Source organism: Hyla sarda, chromosome 4 (genome assembly GCF_029499605.1).
Source record: "Hyla sarda isolate aHylSar1 chromosome 4, aHylSar1.hap1, whole genome shotgun sequence".
Lineage (NCBI taxonomy): Eukaryota > Metazoa > Chordata > Amphibia > Anura > Hylidae > Hyla > Hyla sarda.
In genome coordinates this window covers 113,232,089-113,255,688 of record NC_079192.1, presented here as the reverse complement: position 1 = coordinate 113,255,688, position 23,600 = coordinate 113,232,089, and the positions used below count along the sequence as shown (strand labels likewise).

At 42.1% G+C, this 23,600-nt stretch overlaps 1 protein-coding gene across 6 annotated transcripts in view; it reads right to left on the bottom strand.

Moving 5' to 3' along the window:
* Positions 1-23,600, bottom strand: part of AKAP13 (A-kinase anchoring protein 13) — a 254,171-nt gene that overhangs the window by 114,244 nt on the left and 116,327 nt on the right. For all 6 annotated transcript variants that reach the window (XM_056571882.1, XM_056571887.1, XM_056571885.1 and 3 more), the window contains exons 5-7: positions 20,531-20,714; positions 11,451-11,643; positions 6,175-8,410 (exon numbers count right to left, since the gene is read on the bottom strand). In XM_056571882.1, coding sequence (XP_056427857.1) covers positions 6,175-8,410; positions 11,451-11,643; positions 20,531-20,714 — 2,613 coding nt within the window. The remainder of the gene's footprint in view (positions 1-6,174; positions 8,411-11,450; positions 11,644-20,530; positions 20,715-23,600) is intronic.

The window sequence follows — 23,600 nt, the reverse complement described above, 5'->3', positions numbered from 1 at the left end:
AGTATACAGCCCCTAAAAAGTACTGGAAGGATTAAGATTTTTTAATAGAAGTGATTTCCAAATCTTTTTAACTTTCTAGCGCCAGTTGATTTAAAAAAAAATAAAAAATAAAAAAAAGTTTTCCACAGGAGTACCCCCTTTAATGGCATAGCACTCACTTGAGTTCTCTTGGCCATCTTCTCACCGCAGGAGGTGGGCTCCTAAGACTTTCTTTATAATCTGACTACTGCAGCAAGGAGTTAAACGCTCAGCTGTGTGCTTCTCCCTGTTTGTTCTTGTGATTCCTGAGGGTCTCAGCATCCAGATCCTGAGTGATCATTACTTTTGATAAAAGTATAACATGTTTAAAGTTTTTCCAAATGACAGGGATACTTTAACATGAACCTATAATCTGTTTTACACAGCTTTTCCCCTCTCTGCTGGCCTTGACTGATCAATCTTTCCCTAATGAGTCCAGGGAGGGATCTATCAATCAAGGTCAGAGTGATGAAGCCACCAGAGACTGCCTCAAGGACTCCCGTTCCCAGTCATAAAAAGGAAGCATTTCTCTGTTTCATGCTGCTCATGGTTCAGGCAGCATGAAACTGAGAACAGGTTTCCTTTAAAGGGGTACTCCAGTGGAAAACTTTTTCTTTTAAATCAACTGGTGCCAGAAAGTTAAATGGATTTGTATATTACTTCTATTAAAAAAATATTAATCCTTCCAGTACTTGTCAGCTGCTGTATATTATAGAGGAAGTTCTTTTCTTTTTGAATTGCCTTTCTGTCTGACCACAGTGCTCTCTGCTGACACCTCTGTCCATGTCAGGAACTGTCCAGAGGAGGATAGGTTTGCTATGGAGATTTGGTCCTACTCTGGACAGTTCCTGACATGGACAGAGGTGTCAGCAGAGAGCACTGTGGTCAGGCAGAAAGGAAATTCCCCCCAAAAAATTCCTCTGTAGTATACAGCAGCTGATAAGTACTGGAAGGTCATGATTAAGCGCAGGTGTGCGTGAAACGGCCCGTTGGTCATTATTGTATCCTGTGACCATACCTGAATAAATGCTGTTGCATTCAAGAGTGCCTCCCTTCTTCTTTGCCTTTGGATAAGTACTGGAAGGATTATGATTTTTAGATAGAAGTAATTTACAAAATCTGTTTAATTTACTGGCACCAGTTGATAAAAAAAAAAAAAAAAAAAAAATATAATAATAATAATAATAAAACATTTTCCAGCGGAGAACCCCTTTAAGGGCTCAGATGGCAGTGCTCTGTAGCACATGAAGTTTTGTTCATACATGTGCCACTATACAATGCACCACTGAGGCCAATACATTTGTACTCACTTGAGTTCTCTTGGTCATCTTCTCACTCGCACATTATTAAGGCTTCCCACAATGCCAAAATTGTGCCATAAGGAGAACATGTGCATGAGACCAAATGGAGGGATTTTGATAATATTTGAAATTGCTGGTTATGGGCAAAATGGTGTGGACTTCAAGAACCTAATAGATCCTTGGGGGTCCATTTGGGACTTACTTTTGGCATTTAAACAATGAGATCTTTCAAAAACCAACTATGGGAAAGGTTCCCATGCTTTGACCTGATGTTCAATCCTGTTCTTTGCACTAAATATACAGCTATGGGGAGGGGACACCATTAAACACTCATCCGTATGCTGCAGCCGGGAAATATCTCTAGCATGCTCATTCTCTAGTAGATATTCAAAGCACATTTCAGTATATTCAGTATAGCAGAGGAGAAATCTGCAAAGTATATGCCTCAATAGTGAATGTAATATGTGGATTTTGATGGAAATTTGCAGAGAAATCCATGGTAGAAATTGTAGACCTAGCTGTATACCAGGTTGACTTCATATTTTCGTAATAAAGATAAGCCAGTCTCTTAAGAAATGCAAATACACAGTGTGAACCTTGCCTAACAAACAAAATATGGTGCAGTTTGTACACCAGCGCACTGTAGACATATATACATCCATTCATGCCTTAAGAAGAAAAAAAAACAGCAGCAAGAGGCGATTTACTTCAATAACAACAATAATCTTCTGATCTCTCTCTACTGTTGTCAGTTGCCTAAATTGTTGCAGCAATTCCCAAAAAAAAGCACCTCGCCCTGACCTGTGGGGAGGAACAAGCCCTGTTCAAAAGGAGACGTGTAACCTCCTCCTCAATTATCACATAGTTCTGCTCTGACTTGTGTTTGCCCATTGAACGCTGGCATGAAATCCCCAAATACCAGGAGGCATGAATACTTTGTGAAACTCTTCAATACAATCATTTAGGAACTTGACAATGATAAAGAATCCATTGTGCAGTGCGGAGCTGGGAACGTCTACATAACAGCATGAAAACATACTGTATAAAGACCAGTTAAACAATGTGAAAGACAATGAACGACAACAGAAGTCAATGAGCAGACAATGGGCAAAAATTCAAAAAGCTGTTTTTTTCTTTTTAACAGTATTCTTCATCAAGGAATGCAGGTAGATTTAATACGGTATATGCTTTCACCCTAGGCTTCATGTGCATGATGGAATCTTTAAGGAGTTGTAAATGGGCATCATAGAAAGTAGGGCTGGGCGGTATACCGGTTCATATCGAATACCGACATGTTTGTGCTGCACGATATGAATTTTAACCCATACCGCAATACCGGTAGGGGCCCCTCCCCCTCGGGAATGAATGATTGAATAAGCCCAGCGCTGCACTGTCCCCACATCGGGGAACTAATCACAAGTCATCCGCGAGCGCCGTTCTGCCCCCCAATTAATTACCAGCCTAGCGCTGTCTCCATCGAGGTAAATACTCATATGTCACCCGCATACGCTGCCCTCCACATCCTCATGTTTGTTGCGGCCGCCGGCGCTGACACACTAGTCCAGTGGTCTTCAACCTACCGACCTCCAGATGTTGCAAAACTACAACTCTCAGCATGCCCGGGCTGCAAAAAATAAAAAAAATAAACTTTAACTCACCTCCCGTTGGTCCGGTACCGGCCTCATCAGCTTCCTAGTGAATGGAACGTCGGACAGCCGTCAGCCTATCACCAGCCGCAGCGATGTTCTGCCTCGGCCGCTGATAGGCTGAGCCGACTGTCATGTAAGAAGCCGCCCAGAGCTTCTTACATGACAGGGGGCTCAGCCTATCAGCGGCCGAGGCGGAACATCACTTCGGCTGGTGATAGGCTTACGGCTGTCCGACCTTCCCGTCCCTAGCGTAAGGCCGACGTCGGAACATGCGCAAGTTTATTTTGTTTACCTTGTGTCTGCGCCGGCGGCAGCAAAAAACAGCACGAGGAGGGCAGCGGGTGCCATGTGAGTATTTACCCCAATGGGGGCAGCGCTGGGCTGATAATTTTTCTTGGGGAGGCAGAATAGCGCAGAGCTGGGCTGATAATTTGGGGGGGGGGGGGGGGGGGGAGGAAATACCGTTACATACCGTGGAACCGCCGACAGTTACAAAAATACTGTGATACGCAGATTTGGTAATACCGCCCAGCCCTAATAGAAAGGCATGAAGTACACAGCATCTCATGGTGCACCAGTGTGAACCTCCATAGTCTTCACTGCACAGGTCAAAAAACCTTTACTACATGTAATCATCAATTAGGAATTAATATTATCCTGCTGTGCAATACCTACTGAATAGTTAAGTGTAAGGGTAGCGTCACAAGTGCTGCAAGCTTTCAGCTGTAGAAAATCTGCAACATTTCCCTAGTTGCAGTTCTGCATCAAACCGATGCAGATCTGCAGCTGTGGTTTGGATAGCCTAATATTTCTAAGTTAAAAAAAATCAATGCACTTCAAATCCGCAGCTGCAGATTTTGCTGTTGATCTGCAGCGATAAGGTACGTTCACACGAGCGGACCCACAACGTATTTTAACACAGCGGATCTGCCACAAGGTGGCTTTACATGTGCCTGCTCGGAGCAGCATCACGCCGCTACGAGCAGAGACACTGCTATGTGCGAGTCGCAGCGCGCATGCACAGTATACTTTCATACCGCAACTGCTCTGGGCCTAGCTCATGGAGCAGAGGGTGCGGCCGCAATGTGTGCGAGTACACCGCACATTCGCAGCGACTTGCACATCGCTTTAGGGTGTCTGCTCGTAGTGGCGTATTGCCACTCCGAGAAGGCACATGTAAAGCCACCATGCAGGGGTCCATTCAGTGGCGGATCCGCTGCGTAAAATACGCTGTGGGTCCTTTCGTGTGAACGTACCCTAAGGGGGAGATTTTGCTGCCCATTTACTTAAATGGATAACAAAATCCCCAGCAGAAAATATGCACGTGTGAACTAATCCTCATTGTGGATTTCATTGAGGAAATCAAAGATAAAATTGTGATACATCCGCAGCAGATCTAATACAAGAAATGACATGCTGCGGTTGTTAAATCCACATCACAAGTCAATATTTACAATGGTTACTTTATACAAAATGTGAATGAGATATTTCAAAGGGGTTTTCCAGGGAAAAATGATTGATTGCTTATCCACAGGATAGATTACCACTAGCTAATTCATGGGGTACCCCTCAGCTGATAAGCTAATTGGCACAGCCGTGGCACCTGAATGTACACAATGTATGGAAATGGAATGCCCCGAACACGACCATGTACCCAATGTGCCAGGTTACCGTGGTGCAGCTCCCATTCACTTCAATGGGAACTGCACTACTCAATGTTTGTATTGTTTACATTCAGATGTCATAGTTGTGCTGATCCCCTGATCAATGGGAGTGCCCTATGTAGGCACCTCACTGATCAGCTATTGATGGCCTATCCTAACAATAAGCCATTTTACTCATCCACTCTGCTGCTATTGTATTTGCTTTGGTAATCTGAACTTAGGGCATGGCCACACACAGAGGATACACTGTACATTTTCCTTACAGATTTTCCTGTAGAAAATCCGCAGCCAATATTGGTTCAGCAGGGTGAAAGCGATCTTTAAATAAAATTAAAAAAAAAAAAAAATGTACATGCTGCAGAAAAAAAAATCTACACAAATTTCTGCATGAAAAGTCATTTGGGTATAGATCTGAAATCCACAGCAGGTGATTTTATGTTGCAAAAATGGTGTGGATTTATCAAAAGCTTCAATAAATACAGTATTGCAATTTTTCCCTCATGAAAAATAATGTGAATCTGAAATCTGCAACATTTATTGTGGATTCTGACTTCTCTATTGAAGGCAGTGGGGATGTACAAAAAGTCTGCAGCATATCTGAAACGTAAAAGTTGACACACTGTGGATCTCTAATCCATTCCGCAGGAGTTATGTGCAGATTTTTTTGGAATGAGAGTTCTGAAATCACTTCCTCTCTGCAGCTACTGTAAACGCTGCAGCATATGCACTGCGTGGAGATCCCCTAAACACCCATAGGAAACAAATAAGAATAATAATGCAGGTCATCAGAGTTTTACGGCAGTAGCACCTATACATGTTATGCTTTATGGCACCCTTAATGATAGCACACACAGCACTCTGATAGAGGTGTCTATAAATCAGTAGTCAGACCAGCCAGGCTGGAGGAAAACTAGGAGCTAGCGGCAATTATCTGTGCTCGGTGTCAGCTTTCAGCCACTCCTATATAGAGCAGAAAATGTCATCTTTTCCACTGCTCAACAGAAAAGCCCTTTACTGAGGAGGAAACAGAACTTTCTGCAGACAATGATCTATTTTAGGACAGAATTCCCAAATGCACCGTAGAGATATATACAGGGTGCATGTTTATGACAAAGAACCATCTACCAACCAGTAGATTTTTTTTTCTTCAAAAGTAGAATTATAATAGGAAAGATATTTATAATAACTAGTGCAAAGCTTACTAAACATGTTAGAAGTATTGTCTGTGGATCCACTACACATGGGCACAAGGCCCCCCCACCGGTCATCATTCCTTAAACCAAAAGATCACTGGCTGCATTGGTTTGTTTTGGCACCACTCACTTTCCTTTACTCATAAAATCAACACCTTAAGTAAAGCTGAAAGTCCATTGAACGGACAGTCTGCCAGCAGTGATAGAAAGTGAGGGAGATGGAAGAAACATTTGTAGCTAGGTCACTGTTTGGCAGCTACTATCTCTACTTGCACTTATTTTTGCAAATTAATAGCCTAAACTTCATTTTACACAACAGTAGTAGAATAAAAGAAAAAATGCTAATTACCAGAGACTATTTCTGTGTCCGATATGCTAAGGCACAGAGTATCCTCCAAGTTCACAGATAAATCCAACCCAGAGTCGTCTTCTTTAAAGATGTGAGGACTTGCACATAGACCCTTCCCATAATTCTCTTCATCCTGGAATGACTGGATGTTGAACGATTGAACAACTTCATTCACAAGGACTTCTTGCACTGGTCTGCCCTCCGCCATGCATATATCTCCATTAGAACATATCAGTGAAGTCTCCTCAGCCACAGCCTCTTCATCAGATAAGCAATCCGTTGCCTGGGAGTATACATCAGTTTTCTCTTCCTCCGCACCTACAGACTTTTTGGAATCGCTGACATCAGAGGAGGCGGCATCATCACGGTCTGTAGATGTCGTGTCTGAGGTGAACTCGCCATTAAGTAAAGTCTCCTCTGCTATAGGGTGAAGAGATGCTCTTGGGGATTCTACCAGCACAGAATCATCCTCACCTCCTTCATATTCTACACCTGCCTCCTTCACAACTTCCTTGGCTTCTTTCTCACCTGCATTTCTATCCTCTGAAGTTAGCTTGTAATCCGCACTCTGATCTAAAAGTAGTAAAATGCCAGTGTCCTCCTCTACACGTTCAGTACCCTTCTCACATAGCTTTGTACAGAGATCCCCATCTCCCTGGTCATGTTCACAGGTGAGCTGTCCGTGATCAGTGCTGGGTTCACTGGCAGCCGTCACGGCAGCCTCCTGCATTTCACTGCTCACATCAATAAGAACTGAATCCACTGTTAACACTTCCTGGTTATTCAGGCATTCATAATTATTAAAGAGAGAGGGAGTGTCAGAGTCTTTGTGGAGCTCGCTTTTAGCACATGGCAATACCTCATCTTCTTGCAGTAATGTGGTCGGTGCAGCAGGTGGCGGTGTTTCCTGTTTTTCAGTCCTAACTACATTCAGTTGCTCCTCAATCTCTTTCGGGACAGATGTTGCTGCATTTGCCACTTCTAAAACATTCTGTAGATCAGAACTGGACTCTACAGACTGGATATTCTGTTCCTTAACAGATACTGACTTATTAGACAAAGCAAGAGACTCCTGAGATAGTGAAGGTTCAGAACAGCTCAATAGTATTTCAGGAGCTGTATTTTCTCCAATCTTGCTGTGAAGTTTAGCAACAGGAACCTCTGTATCCTCCTGTGTATGAGCACCATCACGTGCTATGAAGTCTTTCACCACAGACCCTGACAGCACTTCCTCTGACAGTGTACTAGGCATATTGTCTGTATGAGTAACCATTGCTTTCGCACTAGATGTAACTTCGAGCTCTACCAAGCTTGCACTTATTATTGAAGCAGTCAGCTTCTCAGCTATTGTTTCAACATCTTTCCCACTGTTAAGGTCTAATGCTCCATCTTTAGGATGGTCAGTTCTCATAGCTAGGACTCCATCCACAACAGACAGGACTAGACTATGAGCAAACTGGTCCAAAGTTCTGCTTTGTAAAGCTGCCTTGCTCTTTTCTTTCTTAGGGTCACAAGTCTGGCTGCAATCTAAAACATTGATCCCTTGGGCATCATGTAAGGGTCCTGTTTCAGATGCTAAGCAAGTAAGTGGCTCTCCCTGGCTTAGGAGGTCACCAGAAACATTACTTGACTGACCGTCTTTACATACGGAGACTGCTTCCTGTTCACTACTCCCAGACTGACAGACTGTGTCGGTGGCGCCTGATGCACCAGTACAATAGCTAGACACTGACTGCCCCATGTTTACATTGACATCTTGGTCGGTGACTGTGTGTGAAGCTAAATTTGAAGAGTCTCTTTCTGGTTCAGCTTTCATTTCCTCACCTACGATACCACTTTTGCACAAGGCTTTCGGGTCCAAATCAGTTCCAGTTGAAGTCATTCCAGTTTCCTCATTTGTGTTTCCACCGGAGAGAAGATTCTCAGCAGCTGGTACCTCAGCTGAATAGCTTGGTACGTGTTGGTTTGTAACTGATGTATTTTCTGCCTTTACAATACATTTGGTCTCCTCCTCTTCCTCTTTGGGGTAAACATCTTGAGTAGAACTTACAATGCCTCCACCCACAGTTTCCACTGCATTGTCAGATTTACTGCAGGGCTTGGCACCTTCATTCTCTCCTTGCAACACTCCAATACTTGCTTGTGAGCCCACAGGGTTAGCAGATGCCGTGACACCCTGGTGACATGCATCAGATTCCTCTGCAGACACTTCCAGCTGGATTTTCATATTTGTGCCCTGTAAAAGAAAGGAAATACCATTAATCCTGCCATTCACTGGACACAAACCTGTTCTCTATATAGAAATATAAAAGGAAAATAAACATTGTTGAAAATATTAAGCATCTAGGTTTAGACAGGCGTATATCATTCCTCCACCTATATTTGTGGTAAATGAACTTCTTCCTCACATTGTATGCTATTCAGTGCTTCAGAAACAGAAAGCATTCATAAACGCCCAAACGGCCACAGAATCCCACCCTTTATCTATTATTGCTCATTAACTCTTCATTGTTATCTAGTCTACTGCTCTAGATACTAGTTACTATTAATCCCACCTGGGTTTATTTAGGCTCCACCTTCATCACATAATCCTAGAAATCTTACAGAAACTCCTTATGACTCTAGGCTAAACAGAGCTAAATAACTGTAGAAGTGAACTTCTGCTGCTGCTGGGATGAGAGGGAAACCTTGATTTACCTCTCAGGTACTATGTGGATTTTCTGGAGGACATAAACAGGCTCCCAGATAGCAGGTACACAGCCACAGCTCACTCCACCTTTCCTGCACACAGCAGATGCTAAGCCACCCCCACACACTTCCTGTGTTCCATCTAGCTGTTTGTATCAACACCTTTAATTGCATATTCTGAATTACTTCTATTATGTGACAAGCCCATTTACCTATTTTTTAAATACACATTAACTAATACACATTTGATGTTTTATTTTGGTATTTTTCTACGTAAATGATTTAGCTTTTTGCACTAAACTTTTTTAATGCCATAAATGCATGGCACAAGTATCTGATGTGAGTTTCATACAGCATTATAATGGCATGGGCACAGGAACCATACCCTTCCATTCACCAGTGAATGTTGGGTGTAATATATATGGCAATGACCAGGATCAAAGATAACATCAACCATAGTAATTTAATCCCCTTTATGCCACGGTGAACTGTGACTATGGAACTGACAAAGGCCCCAGGCTTGCCATATCTATGTTTCTATAAGCAAATGGCAAGGCACTGAAAGCATAGTACAATACACTAAATTAACCAATTGCGTACCCCCCAAAAAGTGACCTAAAATACAACAAAAACAAGACCTAATATAGCTACATTGATGAATAAAATAATATATATGGTTTATATAAAGTGGTTACAAAGTTTTCAAAGGGTGTTACATGTAAAGCTTGAAATGGCTCATCACAAGTTAGCAAAGATCTTACACGCTACTTGGGATCTATCAGGGTCTGACGTGATCGTGATGGATCCTAGAGTCACCCTACCTACTTGGATGGACTTTAGGACATCACTATTTGTACCTCTCAGTTGATGTTATCCAGTGACCTAAAGCTCAGAGTTAAAATGCTTTTACTGTTTTCATACACTTTCTGCACACGGTCCACTTTCGGTGCACAATACTCCTTTTTGCACACAGTCCAACTTCTGCACACCTCCACCTTTTGCACTCAAAGCACTGTATAGGGAGAGCTAATCGCCTTTATTGGATTATCTCCCAGACTCACTGTCACCTGTATTGTCTTTACTGACCCTTCCCCTTGTGATGTCCTTCCTATAAAAGAAGAAACTTGTCCCACAATAAAGAGTTCTGATTTTATACCTAAAGACTGGTGTTGCCTGGTTCTTTGGGTACAAGGATGCAATAATCTGGCTGGGGATATTGCCTGTGATATGCTGGGGCTTGTCATCCGGAAGGAGAAGTCACTTTTGGCGGAGTCAGTCCGTCACAGTGATATTTCATGGATATGCCCCCTTACTCAGGCCCTTGAAACATCATATCCTTGCGATCCCTGCCCACAGGAACGTCTCCCAGGGATAGTGAGAAAGAAGATTTTACTATTGTTCTACTGCCTTCCCTCCCTGCCTTGATTGACTTACAAATCTCCTCCAGCAGCATTGAGCCGTGCACGTCAGTAAGTCAAGGAAGAGAGGGGTAGGGATGAAGGCAGCACAGATCCTCTGACTTTAGCTGTGAGTGTAAAAAATACAGCCATGGGATTCCCTTCAAGGTTAGAGTGTGAGTGTGTGTCTCATTGAATTGTAATTCTAAGGATCAACGCATGAAATGGCTAATTTTTCTTGACACAAATCCGTGAAAATTTCACAGCAATGTCTGCATGTGCTGCATATGCATTTCACTGTGGACAATGCTGCAGATTCTGAGCTGATTTTACTCCTATACATTAAAAAACCTACAGCCTGCTATATGTGAATGGTGTTATTCAGAAATTTCTGGCAAGATGCAGTGCAGAGTCTGAAACATAAACTGCAGCAAATCTGCCACATCTGAATTTACCAGACGAAACATCCCATCTTTCAGAAATGAACTACCACCAATTATTAATGGAAATTGTCACCAGTGTCACCTGCACTAACCTGTCGGTCTGACAGATAGTGCAGGTAACACTGATGACAACGGTAGTTACCTTGTCCTGTTCCGTGGCAGGGATCTTCGATAATTTCCTCCATTAGCTCCAGCCCCGGCAGCCGGCTTGGGGCACGGGCGTAGCTTACTGACGTCACCGCTGCTGCGAGACCCTGCAGAGAGCAGCAGCGGCATGGGCGGAGCTTAGTGACGTCACTACTGCTGCTCCCTGCTGGGTTCTGCTGTAAGAGAACAGCAGCGGTGACGTCAATAAGCTCCGCCTATGCCCCAAATCGGGTGCCCGGAGTGGAGCTAATGGAGGAGATTATCGAAGATCCCCACCACGGAACGGGACAAGGAGAGTACCGACAGATTAGTGCAGGTGACAGATTTCCTTTAAAAGCAGATATTAGGGTAAATGACTTCAAAGAAATACAGATCAGTGAATATAGCAATTAACGAAAACCAGCAGGGCTTGTGGTGGTAGCAAGCGCTCAGCCACAAGGGGGCATATATCATAGGTGAAATGTTCTTCCCTCCCATGAGGTATCCTCTTTACATGTTCTTGTTATTATTCGGTTATAACTATGTAAGATGGAGAAGGAGTATATATAGGTACCTCAACATTTCAAAGATTGTAACATATCTTTCTTATTTACTTACTTACCGGACACGGAGAATGACTCTGAATGTAGTCACTTAGCTCCTTAATACTGTTCTCCATGTTATCATGAGCCCCCAATTGGGATTTCTTAGTCAATGTGTAAACATTTAGTCCATGATGGTGTTGTACCCAAAAGTCGCCAGAATGCTCAACATGAGAATCATCAATATCAAGGACTATTCTTTGGGGATCCACGCTAAACAAAAACAAAAAAACACAATAAGAAACTAAACTTAATGATTATTCTACTGAAATTAAATGCAAATTTACGGCTGCTATTTTGTGACTGGCGATGAACGGGAGAAACAGTGCATGCACTATTTCTCCTGTTCATTCGCCCGTCACAAAATAATGTCCGTTATTAATAACGGGCGATAAGGGGTTAAAACAGCTATTAGAAAAATCCCATAGACTATAATGGGATTTTCTAATAGCCGTTAGTGATTTTGTACCAGCCGTATAACTGCTGATTTCCCCCCTTTTTATAATGGGCATTCATAACGGGTGCACCCTTAGGACCTCAGAGCCCGATCGGCCAGACACTTACCACCTATCCTGTGGATAAGTGATAAAGGGCTGATCTCAAGATTCCAACTTACGCTTGAGAGGGGGAGAAAGAATTAAACAGTTGATCTCGTAGGACAAATTTACATATAGAATTTCTTAATTTTAATATTATACTTCTAATCTGCAGTTACAGACATTTCATGACTCTCAGCAGCAGTCAGATTACAGTCTTCTATCCTCTTATATTCTTTAGTATGGGATCACCAACTCCTCCTCAGTAGTCTCCGCTCCATCGGTCTCAAGGACTCTGCGCTCACCTGGTTTTCCTCCTATCTCCCTGGCCGCTCCTTTAGAGTCTTGTTTTCTGGCTCTACTTCTTCTCCTCTTCCCCTTGCTGTCGGGGTTCCCCAGGGATCGGTCCTGGGTCCTCTACTCTTTTCACTCTACACATCCCCCATTGGAAAAACAATCAGTAGATTTGGTTTCCAGTACCACCTCTATGCTGATGACACCCAACTCTATACCTCTTCCTCCAACATCACCCCTGCACTCCTACAGAATACCAGTGACTGTCTCTCTGCCGTCTCAGACATCATGTCCTCTTTATATCTGAAACTAAATCTTTCTAAAACAGAACTTCTTGTTTTTTCTCCATCAACTGATACTGTACCTAACCCTGACATTTCCATCTCGGTATGTGGTACTACCATAACTCCCGGGCAGCAGGCTCGCTGTCTTGGAGTTATACTTGACTCTGATCTGTCTTTCACTCCCCATATTCAGTCTCTTTCACGTTCTTGTCACCTGCATCTCAAAAACATTTCCAGAATCCGCCCGTTTCTCACTACTGAAACTGCTAAAACTCTCATTATTGCTTTGATTCACTCCCGCCTCGACTACTGTAACTCTTTACTAATAGGCCTTCCTTTCTCCAAACTCTCTCCTCTCCAGTCCATCCTTAATGCCGCAGCCAGACTCATCTTCCTCTCCAGCCGCTACACCGACGCCTCCTCCCTGTGCCAGTCATTACACTGGTTACCAATTCAGTCCAGAATACAGTAAAAATCCTCAGTCTCCCACACTAAGCTCTCCACAATGCTGCACCTCCCTACATCTCCTCTCTCATCTCTGTCTACCATCCTACACATTCTCTCCAATCTGCTAATGATCTCACACTAACATCTTCTATAATCCGAACTTCTCCCTCCTGTCTCCAAGACTTCACTCGTGCTGCACCGGTTCTCTGGAATGCCATACCTCAATCCCTCAGACTCAACAACAACATCCATAGTTTCAAATGTGGCCTAAAAACACATCTCTTCAGACAGTCCTATAACATTCTTTAATTGGCCTTAACATATCCTCAACATATCCCCACACCTCATTTGAATAGTTATTGTGTAATATTATGTCTGATACTTATCTTTGTTTGTACCCCATAATTGTAAGCGCTGCAGAATCTGTAGGTGCTATATAAATAAATAAATTAAAATATCCTTCTAATAAATGTCCCATATTAAAGTAACTTTTCTTATTAGAATGCCATTTCCTTCTGTGTGGCAGATGGAGGAGGCTATCACATCCCGGCAGCAACAACCTAATACACATAATCATTATTTTGTAAAGGCAACACAGGTCGCTACCATGGCAACTCTTCTGGTCCCCTCCCAGAGGCTCAGCCACGATAAGCAGCTATAGAAACACGTAAGAAAACAAAGGCTTGGAATATATTATGCCCACTCAGGGTTTTAACTTCTTTCAGTAAAGTTTGACCAAGCTCATGCGTAAATTACTTTACAGTAAAGCCACGATATTCAGGAAAAAGGAAGGGAGAGAATTTGCAGTTGCAATTACTATGCTGTATGGACATAAATACAGTTACTCAGTGGAAAAGAGAGGATGTCCCTGATCAGTTCAAAGAGCAGGGTTGGACATTGCACTACTGAAATGAACACATTATGATGGAGATTCATGAAAATGTCTAAAAGAAAAATGGTATTTGTTGTCTAGAAAACAACAGTGAGGTGTGGGGCTTCTCTTTCTAATATCTAAAAATAAAAGTTGGGCTGTGACTGGTTGCAATGGGCAAAACAGATATATATTTACAGTAATGCAGATGATGCATCTTCCATCATTTTTTATTGATTGTTCCTGCATACATGCATTTGTTGTTATGCTTTCTGATCAATTTGATTTAGAAAAAAAACAAAAAAAAAATCATTAACTGTTTACTGTAAATTGATCTTTTTTTTTTTACAGTCATTTGTTTGGGTCTGCAAAAGTCTGTTATTCAGTCACCTGCTAGTGACAAAGCTCACCTCTCGACAAGATGATGTTATGATAACACCCTAAGATTAACCTTTATGCTTGTACAACAATATCTAGATTTCCTGCTTCACCGCCGGGGGGGGGGGGGTGTTTGGGAGCGCCGGGGGTTAGTGTTTGGGGTCTGTCCACCAAAAATCTTTTTGCAAAACGGTCAAACAGAAAATTTATATGAGATCACTACTAGCAAGGCAAACTGGACGGCACTGGAAGTTCAGACACAAGGAAACTATGGACCATATAAATATACCACAGCTCAGGAAATTAAAGTACAAAATGCCAACGGAGCTCTGACCACAGAAAGGGAACATACATATACAGCTCAATTTCATTCTTTCTTTTTTTTTCCCAACACAACAGATAAAATTTCAAACAATATATAGGCTGAATAATGTAAATACTGCATCCCAATAATAGCATCAAAATAGAAGTGTAGAATTTAGAAGACATACACTTGCCAGCATATACTTTGTATATCATCATGAAGAACAATTTTTAGTTGATTACTCTTTCAACTGCATGCATACAAGTGTAAGGAAACACAATAGGGACAAGTGGTTGACTGTGACTACTATAAAAGTTTGCTATTGACAAGGTCTGTTGTCCTTTGAAAGCTACAGTACCAACCATTTTTGGCTTGGCCAAATGTGCACAATATCAATAGTAGGAATGTCCCGATACAGATACTTGTACTCATGCAAATGTCCCCGATACCTAATCCGTGTCCCGCCGGCAGGTATCACGAACGTGCGGTAAGCCGCCTGCACTCTCTTCCTCCGAGCTCAGCAGTACGCTGAGCAGCTGAGCGCACATCATAGCCGGGACCTGCATTAACCCTTAGACGCCACAATCAAAGTTGATCGCAGCGTCTAAAAGTCCTGAAATTAACTGCCGTTTAGATCAGGGATGCTGATCGGGATCACCACTGTGTAATCACGGTGTCCCGATCAGCTGTGAGGATGGTCGGAGGTCCCTTACACTGCTCTGTGCATTTGATCATCCCTCCTTTACTGCTGCCAGCCATGGGAGACATTAGTAAGGCATTTTTTTCTGTCTCTGCTGACACCTCTCTCCATGTCAGGAACTGTCCAGAGTACAAGCAAATCACCATAGCAAACCTATCCTGCTCTGGACAGTTCCTGACGTGGATAGAGGTGTCAGCAGAGAGCACTGTGGCAAAAATAAGAGAACTTCTTGTGCATTATACAACAGTACTGGAAGGATTAAGATTTTTTTAATGGACATAACATACAGATCTGTTTAACTTTCTGGCACCAGTTGATTTAAAAGATACCCCTTTATCATTACGTTCACACGGGCGGATCCACAGTGTATTTTGCGCTGCAGATCCGCCGCTGAAGGACAGCTACATGCTGCCTTTAGATGTTCCGGCTTGGAGCGGCAATACTTCGATACGAGCAGACACACTGAAGCGATGTGCAGGTCTCCACACATGCGGAGTGTAATCGCGCACATTGCAGCCGCTCCCCCTGCTTAATTAGCTAGGCCGAGAGCAGCTGCGAAGTGTGAGTACACTGCGCATGCACGCTGCGACTCACATATCAGTGTGTCTGCTCATAGCGGCGTATTGCCGCTCCGAGCAGGCACATCTAAAGGCACCATGTGGCATTCCTTCAGCGGCCCATGTGAATATACCCTTAAGGGAAAAAAAACCTGTCACATGACCTTGAAAAAAGTATTGGTAATTGGTATCGGCGAGTACTTAAAGGGGTAGTCCAGTGGTGAAAAACTTATCCCCTATCCTAAGGATAGGGGATAAGTTTGAGATCGCGGGGGGTCCGACCTCTGGGGCCCCCTACGATCTCTCTGTATGGGGCCCCGGCTCGCCGCCGAGATAGCGGGTGTCGACCCCCGCACGAGGCGGCGGCCGACACGCCCCCTCAATACATCTCAATGGCAGAGCCGGAGATTGCCGAAGGCAGCGCTTCGGCTCTGCCATAGAGTTGTATTGAGGGGGCGTGTCAGCCGCCGCTTCGTGCGGAGGTCGACACGCCCCCTTCCCGCGGGCTGTCGGGGCTCCGTACAGGAGATCGCGGGGGGCCCCAGGGGTCGGACCCCCCGCGATCTGCAACTTATCCCCTATCCTTAAGATAGGGGATAAGTTGTAAACCACTGAATCACCACTGGACTACTCCTTTAAGAAAAAGTATCGGTACTCGTACTTGGTCTTAAAATAAAATGGTATTGGGATTTCCCTAATCAATAGTGATAATATTGACAAACAACTTAGGCTTCTTTCACACTGCCATCATGACACAGCAGTGTGACATCTGTCAGGGAGCCCGGGGAGAATAGCAGGAGGAAAAATACATTATGCAGCCTTTTTTTCCTCCCGCTACTTCCGTCAAAAAACAACAGCGCCTGAGTGCTATCAGACAGGAGAGAGCACAGAGGAGTGCTATCAGAAAGAGAGAGCACAGAGGAGTCCTATCAGACAGGAGAGAGCACAGAGGAGTCCTATCAGACAGGAGAGAGCACAGAGGTGTCCTATCAGACAGGAGAGAGCACAGAGGTGTCCTATCAGACAGGAGAGAGCACAGAGGAGTCCTATCAGACAGGAGAGAGCACAGAGGTGTCCTATCAGACAGGAGAGAGCACAGAGGTGTCCTATCAGACAGGAGAGAGCACAGAGGAGTCCTATCAGACAGGAGAGAGCACAGAGGAGTCCTATCAGACAGGAGAGAGCACAGAGGGAAAAAAAACGAAATAAAATTTGCTTATGAAGTGTATTATAAAGGTTAATGTTTTGCCAAGATGTACAACATCTAAAAAGTTTTTAAATCTGAAAGTGCCCATTTAACCCAAAGTTGTATTAGGGATTTTTCTCTGCGGGGCAAGTTTTACATTTCATTGGTACACTTTTTTTTATCATATAATGTATTACGGAGCCATAAAATATAAGTGTGTGGCAAAATTGAAAAAATAAATATAGAATTGCGCAATTTTGTCAGGCAAGTTTTTCAGGGTTCACGATAAGGTAAATCTGACATGCTATCTTTATTCTATTGGTCAGTACGATTTCAATAATTCCAAACTTGGGTAATTTTAGTTTTAAGGTTAAAAAAACAAAAAAAATCAAATACTTAATGTGTTTTTTTTTTTGTTCTTTTTTGTTAGAGGTAAAATCATTTTGTCAAATTTTTTTAATATTTTTGGCGATATTTACAAAAAATTATTTACTTATCACAAAATATGAAAAAATCAAATAATTACGTGTCATATCTCCCACTGTTGACCAGCAGATGGAGCTGACATGAGGAATCTGGTGAAAGCAAGCAACTTGGCGTTCGTGCAAAAAAAATTCCACAGTCCAAAATAATGTATTTTTGGTCACTTTTTATATCATGAAAAAATGAATGAAAAACAATCAAAAAGTCAGATCAATACAAAAATGGTTATAGGGGTCAGAAGATGACAATTTTAAACGTATACATTTTCCTGCATGTAGTTATGATTTTTTCCAGAAGTACGAAAAAATCAAACCTATATCAGTAGGGTATCATTTTATTCTTATGGACCTACAAAATAAAGAGAAGGTTTCATTTTTACCAAAAAATGTACTGCGTAGAAACGGAGGCCCCCAAAAGTTACAAAATGGTGTTTTCTTCAATTTTGTCTCACAATGATTTATTTTCCATTTTGTCGTAGATTTTTGGGTAAAATGACTGATGTCATTACAAAGGAGATTTGGTGGAGCAGAAAATAAGCCATAATATGGATTTTTAGGTGCAAAATTGATTATGATTTTTTAAAGGTAAGGAGGAAAAAGGAAAGTGCAAAAAACGGAAAAACCCGTGGTCCTTAAGGGGTTAAAAAAAATAAAATGCTATGTTCTGGCCCCTATAACTAATTTTTCCACCTACAGAGCTATGTTAGTGTTTATTTTTTTTGCGCCATGAGCATTTTTATTTTTTTTTTAACAGTACCACTTTTGCATATATATGACTTTTTGATCACATTACGTTTTTTTCTGGGACAATTTTGGCGTTTGCAGAATCAAAAACATCCTAATTTAACAGTTCAGACAATTACGAACATATTAACACATTTTTGTTTTTTTACACTGTTATGTTTTATTTAAACAATGGGAAAAGGGGCGTGGTTTGTACTTTTCTGATCTTTTTGACCCCCTAGAGGCTTATCATAAGCCATCATTAGATGGCTTACAAAGATCAATGTAATGCTATTGCAATACATTGATTATGTTTTCGGCACTCGATTGCTAAAGGCTGCCAAAGGCAGCCTTAAAGGGGTACTCCGGCGCTAAGACATCTTATCCCCAATCCAAAGGATAGGGAATAAGATGCCTGATGACAGGGGTCCCGCCTCTGGGGACCCCCGTGATCTTCCCCGCCGCACCCCGTTAGAATAAGCCCCCGGAGCGTGCTCGCTCCCGGTCTGATTACTGATCGAGCATAGTGACGTCACGGCTCTGCCCCCATGTGACGTCACGCTTCCCCCCCAATGCAAGCCCCCTCTCACAAAGATAAACTCAATGTGTGTATATGTATGTTCCACAATAACATCCAAACGGCTAAAGATATTAACATGAAACTTGGCACATATGTTACTTATATGTCAACAATAAACATTGGATAGGTAATTTAACCCTTACTCACCCCCATTTGCCAGGGGTGGGGTTTTTGTTTAAAGTCCCATACAAGTCTATGGGAAATATATGTTACATTAAAACTTCCAAACGGCTGGAGATATTCAATATTACTTGGTCACATGTTACTTATATGTCCAGTTAAAATATAGGATAGTTAATTTAACCCTTAACTACCCCCCCCCCCCCCCATTTGTGAGGGTCGGGGTTTTTGTTTAAAGCCCCATGCAAATCAATGGGAAATGTATGTTCTCACATCACTTCCGTACGGCTGGAGATATTTCAATACCTGGTACACATATTACAGGTCGGGATAGGAGGTCGGGATAGGAGGTCGGGATAGGAGGTCGGGATGTGACAACAATATATGAGGACGGGATATGAACTCAAACGCTTCCTCTGTTGATTTTCCTCCCCAACAAGGATTAGAAAGGAAAAACCGGGCAACACTTGGTACTCAGCTAGTTACCTATAAAATATGATAAAAAGCAATATAACAGTAGAATCTCCCAGTGGTATTTAATCACCCCTTATCCCTCCATTGTATAATTTAATTTCCCTGTGCCTTGTGCCACATGATTTCCACTTGATCCCCCAGTACCATTTCATTCCCTCATTATTACCCTCTTTATGAAGTGGCACAGGGGGTGGTAAAGAGAGAGTGATGAATTTTCACAGAGGGTAATAAAGGGGGAATGAAATAGCACGGGGGGGGGGGGGGGGGAATCAAGATGAAATTTTGTGGTGACACAGGGGGTAATAAAAGGGGGATGATTTGGCACAGGGGAAATAAAGGGGCACGTCCGTTATTGGGAATGTCCCCTTTTCAGAGGGTGCAAATACATTAAGTCTTATGGGAGTCTGCCGGGGAATTAAAAACTGTCCGCTATTGGGAGGTGTCCACTAAGGGAGATTTTACTGTATAGATGATATAGGCATAAAATAACATTTACATAGTCAGGGTTAGGTACTGAGTGTCCTATTAATTTAATTTTTTTTTTTTTTTTGTGTGTGGAATCTTACAGGAAAGTTAGGGTCCCATCCGAAATGAGCCCCCCCCCCCTGCATGGTGGATGGGGGACACATTTTGATCAAGAGCCTTGAATTTACATTTAGGGTAGGGTCACACATGCCATATTTTGCAGAAAATATGCAGTAAAATACAGCACATGTAACCCTACATTTTTAGCTAATATAACAGCAATGCAATTCAAAATATTCCATAGTGTGCCTTAGTAATGGAGTGCTACATCAATCTCTCCTTTTGTACATTAGGCCTTCCAGACATAACTTGAGTTTCCTATACAACTGAGTTTACACATAGCTAGTGTGCCACACAACAAAAACACAGGGATAGATATATATATATATATATATATATATATATATATATATATATATATTAAAAAAAATATATATATATAATATATATAATATATATAATTATATAAATATATATAATATATATAATTATATAAATATATATAATATAAATAATTATATAAATATATATAATATAAATAATTATATAAATATATATAATTAAATATATAATTATATATATATATATATATATATATATATATATTAGCAGAAAAAGAAAAAAGAGAACATCACCCACTCTGTTAACAGGTGGTGTAACTCCAGAAATCCTCGTTCCAGAGCCAGGGTTACAGGCGTAGCTCCTTCACTATTGGCAATGGCCAACGATGTTCTCCCTCCTGGCTGTTCCAAGAGAAACTTTGACAGTGCACAGAGGCCAAGCCTTGCAGCAAAGTGCATCAATGTCTCCTGCCCAGGTCCATCTGAAAAACAAAGACATAAGTATTACTCATTGGCTCTGATTTACAAAGAGTGAAGTTAGTGGGTTTTGATTCTCTACATATATTTTTTACACGGTATTTAATAATGTTTCCCAACATTTGCACTTTTCCCTACATTTTGCTTTTTTTTCCCCCTCAACACAAACTCTAATCTGTGGGATTTTTCTCAGCTCAAATCCACCACTTTTTCTGTGGAAACCTTAGTAAAAATGTTGGGATTTTTTTATCAATGTTGGCAACACGCCCCACTTTTTGGTGACCATGCCCCCTCGTTCTCGGCGGTCATGCCCCTTTTTCAGGTAAAATGGAGAGATGATGTAAAAAGATCAGTCCTCAGTGTCTCACTCACAATAGTGAGTGTGTAATGGATATTTGGTAAATTAATTCTTGAAATGCCAGTTACTAATTAAATGTGTTGTTTATTACACAATAGCCAAAAGTACAGATAATAAAAGTATCTCTAGAAGTCTGCCTCCGCAGGGCCCTTGCGGTGTGTAGGCTGGCTTCAGAGAATAATTCAAATTAAAAGTAACAATTAAAACTATATAGTATAGCGGTTCACCCCTATCACATTAATTAGAATGTGACTAAATAGACATACATATGGTCCTAAAAAATCCTGCAACAGCAAATAATCCTGTAACATAAGATGATCCTAAAACAAAAGTCATATAGCAAGGATAATGTCCTGCAAAGCAAATCCTAAAACCGACAAAATATAATATACAATAAGGAAAGAAAAACTGATCCGAAGTATATCCTATAAATGATGAATAATATGTTAAGTCCGATTTTTGACAGAATGAAAAATTTGTGGATTCTGTAAAAATATAGATTCCTTCAAACACTCCCGTTGTATCTGTCAATCAAGTTATATGTACTTTCAAGTCTCTAGTCAGATGTTACCATGTAGTTGATCAAGTGATACAAGGTAGTTCATGCAATATAGTTCATGCCAAGCAGAATGTTGTAAATGTAACGTATTTATATTTGTAGTGGAAGTCCTGTTAGGAAAGAGGTTTTGGCACACTGTGCCACTCACCGCCCTTTGATGGTTTGATAACTCTCTGGGATGATGGCTTTCTGGCTGGAGGTGGCGACACCCGCGATCGGGGTCTAGCCCCTTTTTACAGCCTGGAATCGCTGCCCGCCGGTAGTTGCCATGAATGCTCGCGCTGATGTAGAAATGAATGGCGATCGGCACAAACGGCGTGTGATGCAGGTCAGCTGACCTTGACTGTGTTAAGTCCAAATATGCCTCAGAGTTTTCAGGTTCACTTGGCGGGAGATTTGGAATTAATGGAGAGTCCGGTCATGATCTTACGACTCACGCCCCGGACAAAATGAACCACAAAGGTCTGCTGGCAGTTGTAGTCCTTGTTTAGAAATGATCCAAGGTATTTTGCATATAGATATTGATCTGGATATAGTATATGTATAGTCCTTTTTGCAATGGTGAGACAGAAAAAATAATATATAAAAAAATATATATAGAAAACGCAGGTGAACCGCAGGTTAAATGTGAACTTGTAGCAATCCCAAACTCATTTCGGGGTACCCGTAGGTGGTGGTCCGGATTTTTGAATTTTGGCACAAATTCGGGCGCATACACAATTTGTGGCACAATGCGACACATTTTAGCATACAAAGCGGCAAAACAGGCCAGGTTTCCAATAGTAAATCAGGGTCATTGTATTCATGCATAAATGAAGTACCAACTAGGCTAAATACAAGTGTTAGCATTATTGGCGAAAGATGACTATAAATACAAAAAATGCAGTAACTTCATCCAGATAATATGCTCCATTCCACTGATACAGAGGAAACAACATGCATATTTATATGAAGTGAATCTGACAATTTAGTCTGTATTATAGTCATTGATTATAACTTATGGTCCTTTAACCCTAAAGGTTTGGATGGAGAGCATACTGGTACCGCACATCTTCCTTTGTCTAACTATGTTGATGTCCCCTGCCTTGTCTATAGATTTCTCAAATCACAAACTTACATAGTTAGAATACAGTCTGAAAAGTGCTGGTAAGTCAGAGTGCTGCTCTAGTGCAAATATGCTGCATCTATTCACATGAGAAACAGCCCTGGGCACTCCCACTGACTCCAAACATGAATCTGTATACAGCTGCAACCAAGGACGCAGCTGTATAAAGAGTTCCTGTCCGCTCTCGGCTTTCTTTATCATGACATCAGTTAGTGCCTTTCTGAGCAGCTGGATTTTGGCAGCATTTCAGAGGGCATACACCATTTTACACATCCTCAGTGTTGGAGAAGGCTCTCCTCACCCTGGCATCAAAGCTCCAGTCTCTGACAGATCCATGAGAGATCATTTTCACAAACACATAAAAATGAAAGCGTGAAGGATTTGACATACCGTATATACTCGAGTATAAGCCGACCCGAGTATAAGCCGAGACCCCTAATTTCAACCCAAAATCCCAGGAAAAGTTATTGACTCGAGTATAAGCCTAGGGTGGGAAATACATCATCCCCCCTGTCATCATCCAGACCCCCGTCATTAACATCCTCATGATCATCACCGCCTGTCATCATCCCCTTGTCATCATCCCACCCCCCTTCATCATCATCCCCACACCCCTTCATCATCCCCTTGTCATCATCCCCACCCCCTTCATCATCCCCTTGTAATCATCTCACCCCTCCCCTTCATTATCCCCTTGTCATCATCCCACACACCCCCCTTCATCATCCCACACCCCCCCTTCATCATCCTCTTGTCATCATCCGCCCGCAGTGGTCTTCAACCTGCGGACCTCCAGAGGTTTCAAAACTACAACTCCCAGCAAGCCCGGGCAGCCATCGGCTGTCCGGGCTTGCTGAGAGTTGTCGTTT